The sequence below is a fragment of the Marmota flaviventris genome, chromosome 8, assembly GCF_047511675.1.
Source record: "Marmota flaviventris isolate mMarFla1 chromosome 8, mMarFla1.hap1, whole genome shotgun sequence".
NCBI lineage: Eukaryota > Metazoa > Chordata > Mammalia > Rodentia > Sciuridae > Marmota > Marmota flaviventris.
Window position 1 is genome coordinate 79,686,434 of NC_092505.1, and position 17,951 is coordinate 79,704,384.

General features: G+C 32.8%; 2 protein-coding genes across 2 annotated transcripts; both read right to left on the reverse strand.

Annotated features, from left to right (window-relative positions):
* Positions 1-2,644: 2,644 nt before the first annotated feature.
* On the reverse strand, positions 2,645-3,616 carry LOC114098983 (olfactory receptor 5K3-like). The gene has a single exon (XM_027943195.2). It carries the CDS (start codon positions 3,614-3,616, stop codon positions 2,645-2,647), a length of 972 nt encoding a protein of 323 aa, XP_027798996.1.
* A 12,945-nt stretch (positions 3,617-16,561) lies between these two features.
* On the reverse strand, positions 16,562-17,542 carry LOC114098984 (olfactory receptor 5K16-like). Its single transcript, XM_027943196.1, has one exon. It carries the CDS (start codon positions 17,540-17,542, stop codon positions 16,562-16,564), a length of 981 nt encoding a protein of 326 aa, XP_027798997.1.
* Between the last annotated feature and the right edge of the window lie 409 nt (positions 17,543-17,951).

The following is a 17,951-nucleotide window of genomic DNA, read 5'->3' on the forward strand; positions in this document are numbered from 1 at the left end:
TGCTACTTTTGGTGTATGTTATTTACAGTATGACTTAATGGTTGCCATTATGCATTCTGGAGCCAGATATTCTGGATTTGATTCCTAAGCTGTACCATTTATTTCTGTGGACAAATTATGAACTCTCTACCGCTTAATGTTTTTTTTTTATTGAGTTATTGAAAATTGAAATATAGTAATAAGAGTGAAAGACTTAATAGATGTGCTAAATACTGAAGTGGATACCACTGAAAAGTTATTTGTAAGCTAAAACTGAATGTGAAGATTAATATTGAGCATTACAGGACATATGTAAAACATAGTCAAGAGACATGAATGTAGACATGACTAAAGTACCATTTAATCATTTGCAAATAAACCATATTTCCCAAATAAGCTAAAATAATAAATAGATCTATTGGATGAAATGACTATAAGAATTTAGTCCAGATATCTAAGGTCTGTTTTTTTGTCAATCTTTTAACTATTTTCTTTTTTCAGTGCTGACCATATTTCTAGATTAAATTCTTTTTGATGGCAAAATTAAAGAGGGCTGTGACAGATTTCACAACCATAGACCATGACATTCAGAGAAAGCATATTACTTTTTAATCTCTTTTAAAATAAAGGAAACCCATTTCTGAGAAACTTTCAGAAAAAAATTATCTATATTGTCTTTTGGTTCCCAAATAATTCACATACTCTTCCATCTATAGATGTTTGAGGTTCAGTGTTGGAATGCATTAGGGTGGGTGATGCAGAAATACCCAACAAAATATCATGGTATTACTAAAAAAGAAAATCAATTAGTGTAATTTTGACAACTGAAAATGCCCATTAAAATACAGTGTGTTTAAACTATTTATTGAATTCAGAACTTTTCAAAGTTTTTCATCACTGGATTTTTTTAATAGTCTTCAAACCTGTTTAAGACCCTAAGATCCATTGTTTATATAGGTTATATCTATTAGTATTTACCAGGAAAGAAATTAAACTGAAAGACTGAAAAACTCTTATATTCAAACATAATAATAATAATCCCATTAACCTTTACTTAATAATTACAATGGAAACATTTTAAAGAAAACATTTAAAGAATGACTAATATCAGGGACACTATCTGAGTACTGGTAATATAAAATCAAATGTGATGTATTTGATATAGGAAGAGGCTAGTAGTTCATTTTATTTTATAAATAGTAGCAATTTATAATTTGTATTTCTTTGAAATGTTATTTATACATGTGTCCTGTCCTTTCTGAGATATCCTCAAGTTCTACTCTCATCACTTAATGTGGGAATTACTGGAGTTAGTCTCATTCCTCTTTCTCTCCAATCAATTGCCAGATCATCTTTCTGAATAATGAAATCATATTTGATGTCAGGAAAACAGGAATGTGTGATAGTTCTAAATAAATTCAAATTTCTTTGGGCAGCATTTAAGGTTCTTAATGATCTGATCCACATCCATCCTACTACCCACACCAAGAACTCTCCAATACTTTGCCACTTTGGTAGCTCTGTTCCAATGTTTACCCCTGTTCCCACTCCCAGTGACACACTCATTTCAAAAAAAAAAAAAAACTGGTTCTGGTAATGCTAATTTCTGTTTAGCTCCCATGATCAAATATTTTTTTTCCTTTAAATGTAGTTTACTTCTGGTGTTATTAAATAAGTAAAGACCTCAGGTAATATAGTGTCCATTTTCTGAAACACCAAATATGAAGAAAAGACAGTATTGATTGAAAGTCCAGATCCCTGTGACTTAACCAACTGAATGAGCATGGGAAATTTACCCAGTATGTCAATACATAAGTTTCTCATTAAAAACAAGTGTAACAAAGTAGGCCTAATTAATCCATAGGAAATACATGTGAAATATCTCAATTAGTACCTAGCAGTTAGTACATTTATGTATGTTATTTTTCTTGATATTTGTACTTTTAGTTGCTGAGTAAATATTCTTGTTTAGAGAATTAGGGTTTTAATACTTTTCTGACAAATTAATGCTTGAACAACATCTCCTTTTGTTAATGAACATGAACATATCAATGCTTTTCATTGGAATCAGTTCATGTTTTGCTACTCTGAATGAACAACAAAACAGGTAATAATATCAGGAAGAAAAAAAACTTGATTTAATTGATATGTTTACTAATTACATTGTAATAATGATGGAAAATAAACTACATAAAATATTAATATACATATGGGCTTCATTATGTTTCATATTATTAAAATTTATAGGTTGATAAATCACTAGTATGTGTATGTGTGTGTATGTATATATGTATGTGTACATACACACTGTATTTCTGAGAATTTGAGAGTGAAAGCAACTGACAATATATTGTAAAATATTCTTGGATGTGTAATAAATGGTCTTCATGAGTACTTGTTCAGATACAATCTCAGGAAAGAACCAAATTTTCAAGTTGAAAATCAAATTGAAATACAGTATTAAATATATATCTATATATAAAATTAGAATTCATTGGATTTTCTTGAAATATGTAAATAATTGCACTTTGAAACTGATAAATATTTAGCCCACTTGTGATGGATATCACTGTTTTAGATTTTGAATTATACTTCAGGATGATCTCTCATTTCCACTTTCTCAGTATTTGTAGAATTTGAAAAAAGTATTATTATCAAGTAGAAATCAATTTTCCAGGGGAGATGATACTTGTTTCAGAACATTACAAAATTGTCTCTTCTTGATAATTCTTTTTATAACATTTGTTACTTCCTTATTTCTTAGACTATAAATAAAAGGGTTTAATAAAGGAATGACTAGAGTATAAAAAATAGCTACAGGTATATCTTTCTCACCTTCATTAACTGAACTTGGTTGAGCATACATGAAGAGCAGAGAACCATAGAATATTGACACAGAAAGAAAATGGGAGGCACAAGTAGATAGAGCTTTGCCTCTTCCCTTTTTGGATTTCATTGTGAATATAGTGAAAAGAATATATAAATAGGAGATTAAAACAATAGTAATAGTAAACACTTGAATTGACCCTGCCAAGATAAGTAACATCAATTCATTAATATAAGGATCAACACAGGAAAGTCTGTATAATGGAAGAACATCACAAAAAAAGTGATTGATTTGATGAGACCCACAGAAAGTTAACCTCAACAAAAGTCCTACTTCAACCATAGGATGCAGGACCCCACCTATATAGGCTCCTGTGGTCATCTGAATGCAGAGTTCCATTGACATCATGGTGTGGTACTGCAGTGGTCTGCATATGGCCACATAGCGGTCATAAGCCATTGCTGCCAGAAGAAAGCAGTCTGTAGTCTCAGCAAGACAGAGAGAATAAAATTGTATCATGCATTCATAGAGAGAAATCCTTTTGTCTTCAGAAAAGAAGTTCTGTAACATCTTGGGAGTGATGGCACAGGAACAGCAGGAATCCATGAGAGCCAGGTTGCCCAGGAAGATGTACATTGGTGTGTGAAGACGGCGCTCCATGTAAATCAAGGCCACCAACCCTAGATTTCCCATCATGGTGACCAGATAGATGGCAGAGAACACCACAAACAGAAGGGTCTTCATGTCTGGGTGATCCATAAATCCCATGAGGATAAATTCAGTTGTCATTGAGTGGTTGCCCTCAGTCATCCCTATATTGTCTGTTGAAATAGAAATTGTTGAGATATAAGATTATGATGGAAAGTATAAAATTTCCCACTGTTTTTCTTTTTACAACAGAGGAGTTCTTCAAGCATCTTTTGTACTCTATGAATTACAACTACATATAATTCTATAGGGGTTTGTTCTCTTAAATTTTCAGTATATCTGTCCTCAACCTGAGGACTCTCCATATTCACAAGAACGTTGTGATAGGTGCAGGGAGGATACTTTAAGTGGAAATGTTTTATCTTTATGCATTTCTGCAATGATAGCATAAAGTTTCGGTACCAATATTTGATCATTGTTCCAATGTAATTTTAGTGTCATACTTTTAGAGACCTCTAAAATAAATTTTAAAACATTCTTCCAATAATATGTATTTTTCTATTGAGAAGAAATTTATATTTTATTCTAGAGGTTCCAATATTTTTTAAATAGCATATTATAGATATATTAACTTTATATATTAGAAATTATGCAAAGATCATCTCATAGAAAATTGCCTTAGATAGCTAAAGAGATAACTGTCCACACAATATCAATTGCAAACCCTTTCAGATTATTACAACTGTTTTCATGAACACTGCCTATATTTCACCAATCTGATTGATTTTTTCACGTTTAAACCCTTCCTATTTTTTTTTTTTTGTAAAGCATACTTAATACGACTCCATGAGATTTTAAGCAAGTGTCGCAGGACAACCCAATCTCATTTTTTTTAAATTCAGAGAATGTTTTCTATACCCCATATAATATATATTTTTTCATGTATAATTTACATGGCTCTGTTCTTTCACCATGTATCTGAACAATTTTCTATTGTAAGAATTTTGAGGTTAGTTGTTACATACTTCTCTGAAAGGAGCCCAAAGATGTTGTGGAATGAAGGCACAATGAATTCCAAACCTATCTCTGCCCTGTTATCTGGAATGGGTGACTTCGCTTTCAGTATCCTAATAAACTTTAGTGACCTCTTATATTCTACATATTGAGGAATGTTAACCATGAAGAAAAGTGTCCAAGGAAGTTTTTTAAATGACAAAGTTGAGATTCTTAAGTGTCTTTTCTACTCTTTTTCTTTTTCCTCAGAAAATTATATAAGATTCTCTAATGTATGATAGAAGACACAAAGGTAATAAAATAGTCATTTTAATACATCTTTTTAAAAATACTGATTTAAATAGAAAACTTTTAAATACTAATGCATGTTTTTAATTCATGTTTAGTTTGCTTTAAAATTATTTAGTCTTATTACTTAGTGATTCATTGGGATATATTAAATGACAGACAAAAATCATAAATTCTATGGTTAAAATAGTTTGTATCTCCATGAGGAAAGCATCAAAATTAACATATAAATTTTAAATATAAACCATATAGTCATTTAAAATATAAGAAACTTTCAGTATACTTGCCTTTTTTTTCAATAAGTTTTTTGGATCTTACCTCTGTATTTTGAAATTATATATTGAGATCAGGAAGTCAGATGAATTATACTTTTCTATCACATCTCATCCTAGTTCCTAGTACCAATTTTGCTAAGATCTAGAATGAAAAACAGGGGATAAAATTTAGAATCCATGAAAAATTATAAATCATTCAGAGAAGCAAATATTTCTGGTTGCTAATATTAACAATAAAAATAAGTTCAAATATTTACCTTACCTAGATTTCACTGAGAAGAGTTTGCTTTTATGGTGAAGGCCTCAGAATTTGGAATATATATATGTACATTCTTGCTAGAACATTTGGGATTAAGAGAATACAAATCTCTGAGACAACCTATAGGTCAGAGTTAATACTTATGTTCCTTATATAGCCAACTTAAAGTTTTCCATCAAATCCTGAAGGGATTTCCCTGTAATGACATCAGTGTATTTCTATGGAGATATTAAGTCCTAAAAACATAAAAACTTGAAATTTATTAAAAGTGTCCTGTGAGACAGTGAAGTGTTAGTACGTAACAGTCAGTAAAGTCTGATAACCATCATAATTATTAGTATGAAACTGCCTTATGTTTTACAATTCTTTTTACCATTCTATCCATAAAATGTAAAACAAGCCAGAAATTTCTCAGGCTGTTTTGGCCTTTGTGGAAATGTGGAATTAATGTGTTTTATGATTCTTTGTTGTCTTTTGCAGCAAATTGAGTTAAATCCTGAACACGTATTGATTGCCTTGATTTCTAATGCAAAGCATAATTATTTCTCTGAGTCATAAAATACATCTAAAATTATTTTATAGGGTCCTTTATAGACTGATCACTGTATTTGGAGAAAAACTGTTTTACATTTGAGCTCAGAATTTTCTGAATGAAGCATAAACCACTTGTCAATATTTTTGTTGTGTCTACTTTAATGTAGAGACAAACTAAAAAAAAATAAAAAATAATAAAAACAAGTATTTTAAAGAATGCATGTTCATATTTATATTGTAAATAAATTGGAAACCCATTATTGCATTGAGTTCACTGACAAGCATTTTATAATAGCTTATTAGATATGTAATTTTCTTTATTTTCAGGGAAATTGATATATTAAAAATTTGGTCTTTAGAAAATTGAGGAATAATTACTGAAAATCTAGGACAACTTCTCTACTCATAGATCAGTGACAATAATTTTGTTAGACTTAGGGCAAAGTTAAAGTTGCCTATTGATTATTGATTCTAAAGGGATTTTCTTAGTGTTGACTTCAGGGTAATTCTGCAAAAATTATAAAAATGTATGTGTGTGTGTGTGTGTGTGTGTGAGAGAGAGAGAGAGAGAGAGAGAGAGAGAGGTAGGAAGGGGCAGCAGGGAAGATGAATCCTTCAGGGCATACCCTAGTGACCCACCTCCTCCAGTCATGACCCAGGTATCTACATTGACTATCCAGTAGCTCATTGAAACCATCACAGATTGATTAGGTCACAGCTCTCACAATACAATCATTTCATCTGAGCATTCCTACATGAACACAGGAGCTTTGTGGGACCCTTCATATCGAAACCATTATATTCTGTTCCTAGTCCCCAAAAGCTCATGTACATTTCTCAATGAAAAATTCATTTATTCCTTCTCCCAGAGTTCTCATAGTCTAAACAGCTTCAACATTGTACAGAATTTCAAGTCCAAGTTCTCATCGAGACTCAAGGCATATTTAGGCTGCGAATCTATGTAGAAATCAAAAGGAAGTTACATACTCTCCATGTGCAATGGTACAGAAACCAAGTTATATACCTCCAACATGTAATGGCACAGAGAAAACATTCCCATTTCAAAAGGAAATTTAGGAGCACATAAATTAGAGATGGAACCAAAGCAAGACCTAAACCCAACCAGGAAATCATTTCCTGTAGCTCCACATCTGGCGTCTGGGGCAAATGTGATCTTTCAAGGGCTTAACCTTGTTGATTGTAACTCTGGTGGCCTGTCTTTTAGCCTCATTTTTCCCTGGCCAGTAGCTCTCCTTAGCAGATGATACATATTACTGGCAGCTCTCAACCATGGGGAACTCCATTCTAGCTTTACTCCCATCTTACAATTTTATGTATCACCCTCTCAGGGGTTTTCCTTGATGATCACAGCCCTGCTACATTTTGCCTGACCACCCTCCCACCCCCGCCCGGCCTTCTTTGACTCTTGCACTCCAGCATCTTTCATGCTTGTAGAATCAGCACCATATGGATTATGCCAAGGTCTACTACCACCCTGAGCAATAGTTAAGTCCCCGTTTGACCATGGCTGCTACAGCCTCTGGGTGCTGGGTTCATAAGCACAGTGAAAGGAATCCCAGAGAAACAACTTTCTAGGTGCTCCTGTGTAAGCAGCATGCCCCACCATCTCCTAAATTAGTTTTCACATATACACTCTTGTCCTGCCATGGGCAGGATCTTTCTGATTCCTGAGATACCCTCAAGGTACCTTTACTATTATCTCTGTACAAAGCATTAGCTTCACTTTAGTGGTAGTAATCTCTTTAGCAACCACATCTTACTTGCCTTCAGATTTACACATGATTTTCTGACAAAACTGTAGGTCTTTAAATTCTTCCTTCTCTACTTTGTGCTTCCTATTTTCATGATAAACCTTGCTAATTGTCAACAGCAATACCCATGTCACTGCCAGAATGTTATGCTGCCTTGACTTATCCTCTGCCACATCAATTAGTTCATTACCTTTAAATTAACCTTCACATAAAGTAGCGGGGTATGGACAAAATGAAGACAAGTTTTTCAGCAGGATAAAATATGAATGACCTCTAGTCCGAATCCCAGTGGAATCCTCTCTACCCACTGACATATTATGAGTACAGTCTTTACTATCATCATTCCTATCAGTATTTTGTTCTTTGAAGTTCACACTAGAATCATCCATTAAGCTCTGCTTGCAACATTCTAGGTCTTTTCTAACCTGCATATCCAAACTCCTCCCACAAATGAGTTCAAAAACATTCTGAACCCCAGTGTCAGGTTAGTCCTAGCAACAACCCACTTCTCAGAACAAATTAGGTCAAAGTACTCATACTTCAAGCATTTCACCTCTGAATATCCTTTAATTAACCATAGGAACTGTGGAGGCCCACTTCACATGCAAAACATAATAAAATACAAAGCATATTTATAGAATGTAGACTAACCCACAGTAGCTAGAATTCACATAAATCCTAGGAATAGGATTCATGGATACAAACTAATGTCACAGATGAGTATTTTAAATTCTTGATCGAAACTGACTTTAATTTTCTTTTTTAAATATATATATTTATTTATTTTTACTTATTTTTATGTGGTACTGAGGATCAAACCCAGTGCCTCAAATGTGCGAGGCAAGTGCTCTGCCACTGAGCCGTAACCCCAGCTCCTGACTTGAATTTTATAACCTTGTACTTGAATGGTATTTATTGCACAGTCACTGACTTACCAGCTTCCCACCCTGGATTTGTTACTAGCTTACAATCTTTCAGGTAAAAATTTAACTAATGTTCAATTCCAATCTGTTTCAAAATATACTGGAATATTGCTTGTGAATATTACTTGGGATTACTGTGCAACAATTTCAGGATTCTAGGTTCTATGGAACCATTAGTTTGAACCAGTTTTCGCCCTTTATGTGAGTTTGCGCAGTACTGTGGTACATTGGCAATTTAATTTAGGTTGACATAGATTGGTTTCATTGGTAAGAGAAAATTCTTGTGACAATATTATTCTATGATAATGGTGGCATTCAGGGAAATATTTTCCTTTCAGAAGCAATAACTGCACAAATGGAACACTGGATTGAATTTTAAAATGTGAGCGTTAGTTGAGCTTACGCTTTTCTACATATAAACATGATATAGGTTTAGGACTTTCTCCATTCTCTGTAGAAATTGCTAAGCAAAATCAAATTTTAAAAGTTAATTATTGGGCTGGGGATGTGGCTCAAGCGGTAGCATGCTCACCTGGCATGCGTGCGGCCCGGGTTTGATCCTCAGCATCACATACAAACAAAGATGTTGTGCCCGCCAAAAACTAACTAACTAACTAAATAAATAAATAAATATTAAAAAAATTCTCTCTCTCTCTCTCTTAAAAAACAGTTAATTATTGCCAAACTCCAGAAAACTCAACCACTTTAAACCTGGAGAGTATTGCATCATCCCAAAGAAATTGCCTATTAAACACACTGAAAAAATCTGTAGGGCTGAATACAGCTTTCTTTCTTAACAGAATTTATTTTATGCCTATTATACTAAGCATCATATTTTAAATACTGATATGTAAGTGTTAATACTCATTTTTCCTAGATTTCACTGAGAAGATCCTTTTGAGAGTACATTGTTTGCTTTATGCTGAGACTCTCAGTATTTAAAAATATATACATGTACATTAGTGCTGCAGCAATTGGGATTAAGAGGATGAGAATCTCAGAGACAATCTATAAGCCAATGTTAATAATGTGTCCTTACTTTGCCAAGTTTTCCTGTACTGACATCAATGTATTTTAGTTTTTGGAGATAGTAAGTACTAAAAACATTTAAACCACTTGAAATTGATTAAAGATGTCCTTTGGACAATAAAGTTAAAACTAATGATGTTTCCTAAAGTCTTGTGATCATCTTGCTGATTTGTACAAAACATCTTAATTTATAACATTCCTTCCCACATGCTGAACATAAAATGTAAAAGAGTCAGAAAATAGTTTATGGCTGGTTTGTCCACTTTCTGGAGGAAGTAGAATTAATAAGTCTTATGAGAAAAAGTTATTATTTGTAGAGGAAACCAGAAGTTGTCAGGTACAGAGAAGGTCATCAACTTCTTCACTACATGGCTTGATTTTATGCCCATGTATTGTAATGCACTCAGTTCAAATTTGATTTTATTATTGATCTAGTATACAAATTACTGAGACTTTTCTCTGTATGTCTTGTTCTTACCACCTACCCCTTACCTTTCTTATACTGTTCTTTTTTTCCCCCTTTCATTTTTGTACTGGTAATCACACTTCACTAAACCACATCTGTCAATACTTCTATAATTGGTCACTGCTTCTCCTTCCCCCATTAGCATATAGGTTTAGCAAGAAGGGATTTCTTTAATATGTCCAATCCTGTATGTCCAGAACTCTGAGTAGTGTCTGGCATTTTCTGGTGCTCATTTTTTTGTTGAATGAATTAAAAACATGAGGCTTTTTCTGCTCAAGAATTCATAACCCTCATACATTGCTGGTGGGAATGCAAATTGGTGAAACAACTCTGGAAAGCAGTATGGAGATTGCTCGGAAATTTGAAATGGAACCACCATTTGACTCAATTATCCCACTCCCTTTTATATACTCAAAGGACTTCAAATCACACACTGACATGTTTATATCAATGTTTATAGCAGTTCAATTCAGACAAGAAAAGTTATGGAATCAACCTATGTGCCCTACAACAGACGAATGAATAAAGAAAATGTGCCATGTATACACAGTATAATATTATTGAGCCATTAAAAAGAATGACTTTATGACTTTTGCTGGTAAATTGTTGAATCTGGAACTATTATGCTAATGTAAACAAGCCAATCACACCAAACCAAAGGCTAAATGTGCATTCTGATATGTGAGTGCTAAAACACAATAAGGGGTGGGGAGGAAAAAAAATAGAATTTCAGTGGACTAGACAAAGGTGAATGAAGGGAAGTGAGGAATGGGAATAGGAAAGAGAGTAGAATGAATCACACATAACTTTTCTATGTTCATATATGAATATACCACCAGTGAAACTCCATGTACAACCACAAGAATGGGATCATATGTCAAAATACTCTACTGTCATGCATATCTAAAAAGATTACAAATAAAAATACTCTTCATTGGAAATTTTTCTTTCAGAACTTTAATTATATCATTTCTTTTTCCTCATACCTATCAGTTTCTGTTAAGAAATCTCCTGTTAACCAAATAGGGATTTCCATATATAGGTAACTTGATGATTTTCTTTTTCTAGTTTTAGCATTTAATCTTTTCCTTTGACTTTTGACAGCTTGACTATTTTAGACCTCCTTGAGGAATTTCTTGATTGAAATTATTTGGGGGGCATTTAAGTTTATTGGACCTGAATATCTGCATCTTTCCAATATTAGTATAATTTTCAGCTAGTGTTTTGCAGATGGATTTTCTATGTCATTCTCTTTTTCCTTTTGGAATAATCATAATGAACACATTTGTTCAATGAAGTGTGTCTCATGAATATTTTAACATTTCTTGATTTTTTTCCTTTTGTCTGATCGGATTATTTTAAAAGCCCTAAATACAAATACAAATGCTCTTTCTCTGCTTTATTTAGTATACTGTGATTCTCACTGTATTTTTTCCAATTTTCATTTCTTTAGCTCCAAGGTTTTTGTTTGATTCTCTTTAGTTTCATTAATAATAATAAAGTTAGAAAAAATTAAAACAGCATGAACAGAAGAGGGATAAAGAGAGAACACTGAAGTATAGCAATTCCCTCATCTGGCACATAAATACTAGTGGTAATCAAATAATATTATTTACAAATTATAAACACTGTAAGTGCAGATAATGGGGATTGGATATATGGTAAAGGTATTAACATAAAGAAAACACCTAAAAACTATACAGAGTGTCAAAAATACTAGAAGAAATTCCCCCCAAAGTGTGTTAAAAAACCATATAAATGAAGAGCAATAAACATAACATGATGTGAGTCAGAAATATTAAATGAGATAAATCTGACAGAGGTTGGATTAAACCCATCAGTTGTAGAAGTTAATGTTAACTCATTTATTATAATATTTTTAGATTTTTTTCAGAAAGGAATACTTGGTTCTAGAGTTGCATATATACAAGGTATATAGCAAATGTAAAGTGATTAAATGTGGTTAGAAAAAAGGAATAAGTAGAGATGTCTTGTAAAGTACTGACAAGAATCTCAATCCTTATCCATGAGCTTAAGGTAAATAAACACAGAGCAGAGTACTAGATGGCTACATATTTTTAAAAAAGGATGAAAGACATATTACCAGATACTGATAAAGAAAGACTATGATTGTGCTTAAAAGTTTTTAAAAATCAAGGCCAAGATTCTAATACACATTCTATACACACACATACACATGATCATTGGCATAAGAAAGAAAAGGAAATCATTGTGTGTATATTTTTATCTACTGTTTGCTTGCTATTTTATTTATTTATTCATACATTTAAATTTTTAAACATTTATTTATTCTAATTTGTTATACATGACACGCAGAATGCATTTTAATTCATAGTACACATATAGAGCACAAATTTTTATGTCTCTGGTTGTACACAAAGTAGAGTCACATCATTTGTGTCTTCATATATGTACTTAAGGTGATGATGTCCATCTCATTTCACGGACATTCTTAACACCCTTGCCCCCTCCCTTCCCTTTTCTCCCCTTTGTCCTATCTAAAGTTCTTTCATTTCCTCATGATCCCCAACCCCATCCCCATAAATCAGAGAAAACATTAGGCATTTGGTTTTTTGGGTTTGGCTTACTTAGCATGATATTCTCCAATTCTATCCATTTACTTGCAAATGCCATAATTTTAATTTCTTTTAATCCTGAGTAGTATTCTATTGTGTATATATACCACAGATTCATCTACTGAAGGGCATCTAGGTTGGTTCCACAATTTAGCTGTTGTGCTGCTACAAACATTGATGTGGCTGTGTCCCTGTAGTATGCTGTTTTTAAATCCTTTGTGTATAAACAGAGGAGTGGGATAGCTGGGTCAAATGGTGGTTCCATTACCAGTTTTCCAAGGAATCTCCATATTGCTTTCCATATTGCCTGTACCAATTTTCAGTCCCACCAGCAATTTATGAGTGTACCATTTTCCCCACATCCTCCCCAACACTTATTGTTGTATGTGTTCATAATACTTGCCATCTGACAGGCATGAGATGAAATCTTAAGTAGTTTTGATTTGCATTTCTCTAATTGTTAGAGATGTTGAACATTTTTTCACATATTTGTTGATTGACTGTATCTCATCTTCTAAGAACTGTCAGTTCAGTTCCTTGGCCCATTTATTGATTGGCTATTTTTTTTCTGTTTAGATTTTTGAGTTCTTTATATATCCTGGAAATTAGTGCTCTATCTGATGTCTATGTGGTAAAAATTTGCTCCCATTTCTATAGGCTCTCTATTCATCTCACTGATTATTTCTTTTGCTAAGAAGAAGCTTTTTAGTTTGAATCCATCCTATTTATTGATTCTTGATTTTATTTCTTGCACTATAGGAGTCTTATTAAGGAAGATGGGGCCTAATTTGACACAATGAAGATTGGAGCTTACTTTTACTTCTATTAGGCTCAGGGTCTCTGGTTTAATTCCTAGGTCCTTGATCCACTTCAAATTGAGTTTTGTGCCTGGTGAGAGATAGGGGTTTAGTTTCATTTTCCTGCATATGGATTTCCAGTTTTCCCAGCACCATTTGTTGAAGAGGCTATCTTTTCTCCAATATATGTTTTTGGCACCTTTGTCTAATTTGAGACAACTGTATTTATGTGGGTTTGTCTCTCTGTCCTCTATTCTGTACTATTGGTCTACCAGCTATTTTGGTGCCAATACCATGCCATTTTTGTTAATATTGCTCTGTAGTATAGTTTAAGGTCTGGTGTTATGATGCCACCTGCTTCACTCTTCTTGCTAAGGATTGCTTTATCTATTCTGGGTCACTTATTTTTTTCCAGATGAATTTCATAACTGTTGTTTTCTATTTCAATGAGAAATGTCATAGTATTTTTTTTATAATAAACCAAAAATATATACATCAGAAACAAGTGAAAATTATTACTTATAGGACCTCTTTGGAAAAAAGGTCTGATTCATTTTGAGACAGATATTACAATCAATAGCTTTGCATTCTCATATTGGAAATCAAGCAATCTATCAGAAATTACTGGGATCCTATCAGAAAAATTCAGGAAAATTTTGAAGTTATTTAGAATAATTACAATAATAATTACTTCAGATTAGTAAATATGTAAAAAAATGTATGAGCTTATCTTTACCATTCAAAGTTATTCGTAAATTTCTGAGGGTATTAGGAAAACAATTTATTATTCTGAAAACTAGTGATTTGATTCATATATTCTGTTTTTTTTTTCTATGCGAATTTTATTTATTTTGTACAATCAGGGTTTTTTTTCCCCCTTTCAGGAAGTAAAGATATAAGTACTCAACAAAAAAAGAAAGGAAGGAAGGAGGAAGAAAGGAAGAAAGAAAATACAAGAGAAAAGAAAAGGAATGAATGACAGGGAAGGTGAAAAGGGGAGGGGAGGAAAGGAAAGAGAAAGAGCCAAGCACAAAGCAGGATTATTTAAGTAATTGTTTTATGAACAAAAATCTAAAATAAACTAATGCAGGAAAAGCAGGTAGACCAATTTGAAACCCTTGATTATGCTTGGGTGAGAGAGAATTGTGTGCAGATTGTGTAACAGAAGAAATTTGGTAGATTGAAGAGAGAGGATTGACAGTTCTTGTGAGAGTTTGGTGTGAAGGGAGAGAAATGAAGGATTACTTTTAATTTCTGACTTGCCCTTTCAGTTGGAGGAAGCTACCATTAGAAAAGAGAAGATCAGAGAGGAACAATGCTTAGGGGAAATTCAAGAGTTGTGTTTTGATCATGTTAAATTTGAGGTGTCTTTGAGACATTCAAGTTACCATGTGGATTAGGCACTGAGTCTGGAGATTAGGTGAATTAGCATACCTGGAAATCAGCATTCTGGACCATTGTCGTACTAAGACATCAAAAATAATAAAAAGAGTCACACAGAAATAAAGAATAGAGAAATTTGGTATCATGTATAAGAACTCTCTCAAACCCAAACAGGAGACTGGGTAGAAGGAGAAGAGTCTTCTCCCGTCATGGTTTATCATGTTTCACTTTTGTTGCTTTCTAAAAGTCTCCCATGGCTCCTAGAAAATCAGTGTAGGGATTGAGACTCTCTTGTGTTTTCTGTGCAAGACAGAGGCTAGAATTTGATCTCCCTATGTGTGCCTATATATGTGATTTTTATCAATGTGCATGTACAAAAAGGAGACACGAGAATCAATAAGGATAGAATTCGTTAGCAAATGTTTCTGAAACTAATGCTTAGTCCTAAATCCAATTTTAATTCTCATTTCACAATGTTGGAAAACAGGTCGTACTTTAATACTATGTATTAAAATTCAAGATATTGAAAATGAAAATACACAATTTTTTTAATAACATCTCTGAAGGTTTAGTGAAGTCTTACAGATTTTAACAAAATCATAAATGTGTTCAATTAAAATATGTACACATTATAAATATTGAAAACAAGTATTAAAAGACTATTCACACATAGAGAAATTATTCATCATGGAGTTGAAATATTTTAACATTTTCCTCTGTAAACAATGTTACAAATAAACGTAAGTCAAAAGTAGGGCTTATAGAAAATGGAGAGATGATTTATAAAAATAAAAAATAGCCAATTAATACATATAATTTTCTTATATTTGTTGTCATTTGCTAACAAAAATACAAAATATATAACAATGTCTTCATTAATATGTATTAAATGTTTTGAGTTTTAATTAATATTTATTAAATGTTTTAATATGCAAGCTGCTGTTTTATATTTGATATTGTATAACATTGTTGATGCTTTCAAGAATGAAACAAACCTTAACAATATTTTAAGTTAAAGTATACTTTCTTCCTCCTGAATTTGTTATAATTTATTGTGAATGATTTTCCAAAAATGTGTTTATTTCTTCTCATTTCATTCTTTTTCCACTTTTGGAATCTCATCTAAATAAAACTTCATTACTTTAAATGCAGATTACTGCATTACTTTATTTCTGGTTTCTATCTCTTTAAAAATATAACCTGTTTTGTGGGGGGAAAAAAAAGCAAAGCCAGTTTTCTGAAAAGAAATTATTTCACGTTTTAGTCTAGGAATTTTTTTATTAGTTGCTCAAGACAATACAATGATCTTGACATATCATACATTTGATTTAAATAGGGTATGAATTCTCATTTTTCCACGTGTACAAATTGCAGGATCACATTGGTTATACATCCATATTTATACATACAGCAATCCTGTGTCAGTTGTAGTCTAGGAATTTTAAGTGTTACAAACACTCTACATAAAATCAAATAAGCTTTTGATTAGTAACTAGAAAACATTAATCAAAGAAGACTCCTAATATTTAAACATTAAATTATGATACTCTGTTGATTTACTGAGATTTGGAACAGTACTTTCTCAAAATGTAATGAAACTAATGAGAGCTGGCATAGCAGTTACTATCAAGGTTCTCTTGATTTACTCTGGCTATGTAATTTGAATTAAGATTTGTCAAACAATTTGGAAATTCTACTAACATATATTTTAACAAACACGACCTCATGATTTAAAAAAGTATGTAAAAGGAAAAAATATTTTTATGTTCATTATTTATGAAAGCATTTCCAAAAATTAAAAACCGTTTGCAGTAGAGGATGAAGTATAAGAATGTTGTAGGTCCTCATGACTTTTTTGAGAACATTTATCACTTCCTTATTTCTCAGACTATATATAAAAGGGTTTAGTAAGGGAATTACTATTGTATAAAATATTGACACTAGTATACCTTTATATTCTTCTTTGAATGGTCGAATATATGTGAGAAGACAAATGTAGAATATTGAGACTGACAGAAAATGGGATGCACAAGTTGAAAATGCTCTACCTCTCCCCTCCTTAGATTTCATTCTGAAAATAGTGAAAATAATGCAAAGATAAGAAATCAAGACAGTGGAAATAGTAAAGATTTGAATTGGCATTGAAAAAATATATATCATTAGTTCATTAATAAAAGGGTCAGTACAGGAGAGTCTATACAGGGGAAGGATATCACAGAAAAAGTGATCAATTTTATGAGATCTGCAGAAAGTTAGCCTTAATAGAAAGGTCGTATGAATCATAGAATGCAGATTACTAGCTATGAAAGTTCCTATAGTCATCTGAATGCAGAGTTTCTTTGACATCAGGGTGTGGTACTGCAGGGGACTGCATATGGCCACATAGCGGTCATAGGCCATTGCAGCCAGAAGAAAGCAGTCTGCAGTCTCAGCAAGACAGAGAAAATAAAACTGTGCCATGCATTCATAGAGGGAAATCCTTCTGTCCTCAGAAAAGAAGTTCTCCAGCATCTTGGGAGTGATGGCACAGGAACAGCAGGAATCCATGAGAGCCAGGTTGCCTAGGAAGATGTACATTGGTGTGTGAAGACGGCGCTCCGTGTAAATCAAGGCCACCAACCCTAGATTCCCCATCATGGTGACCAGATAGATGGCAGAGAATACCACAAACAGAAGGACCTTCAGATTTTGGTTATCTGTAAATCCCACGAGGATAAATTCGGTTGCTAAAGAATGATTTGTCTCAGGCATTCCTGGCTTGTGCTAAGACATAATTTGTAAAGAAATTCAATTGAGATTATAAGCAGAATATGTTTCACTCACCCCTTTTAATTACCCTAAGCACACAAAGAAGACTTTTCTACTTCAAATCACTCTATGCTATCTCCTGAAAACTGGCACACTCATAGTATATGAAGTCTTGTGAGAAGAAATATATCGCGGATTATGCACACAACAGGGATTGTCTGGGAATGTCTGTGTGAATTCCTAGGATGGAAAAGCTCTTTGTACATGGCCATGTACAGATTCATGGTCGGTATAATTATTTTTCCATTTCCCATCTTAAAAAACATTGTCTTACTGTAAGTTTCTTTCCATGAATTAAAGAATAAGTTATAAATAATAATTCATGAGATTAATTTGGTACTTAAAATAAATT

Bases quoted from the DNA above. Each gene is read 5' to 3' on its own strand.
- LOC114098983 (XM_027943195.2), bottom strand. From the start codon at position 3,616: ATGACTGAGGGCAACCACTCAATGACAACTGAATTTATCCTCATGGGA.
- LOC114098984 (XM_027943196.1), bottom strand. From the start codon at position 17,542: ATGCCTGAGACAAATCATTCTTTAGCAACCGAATTTATCCTCGTGGGA.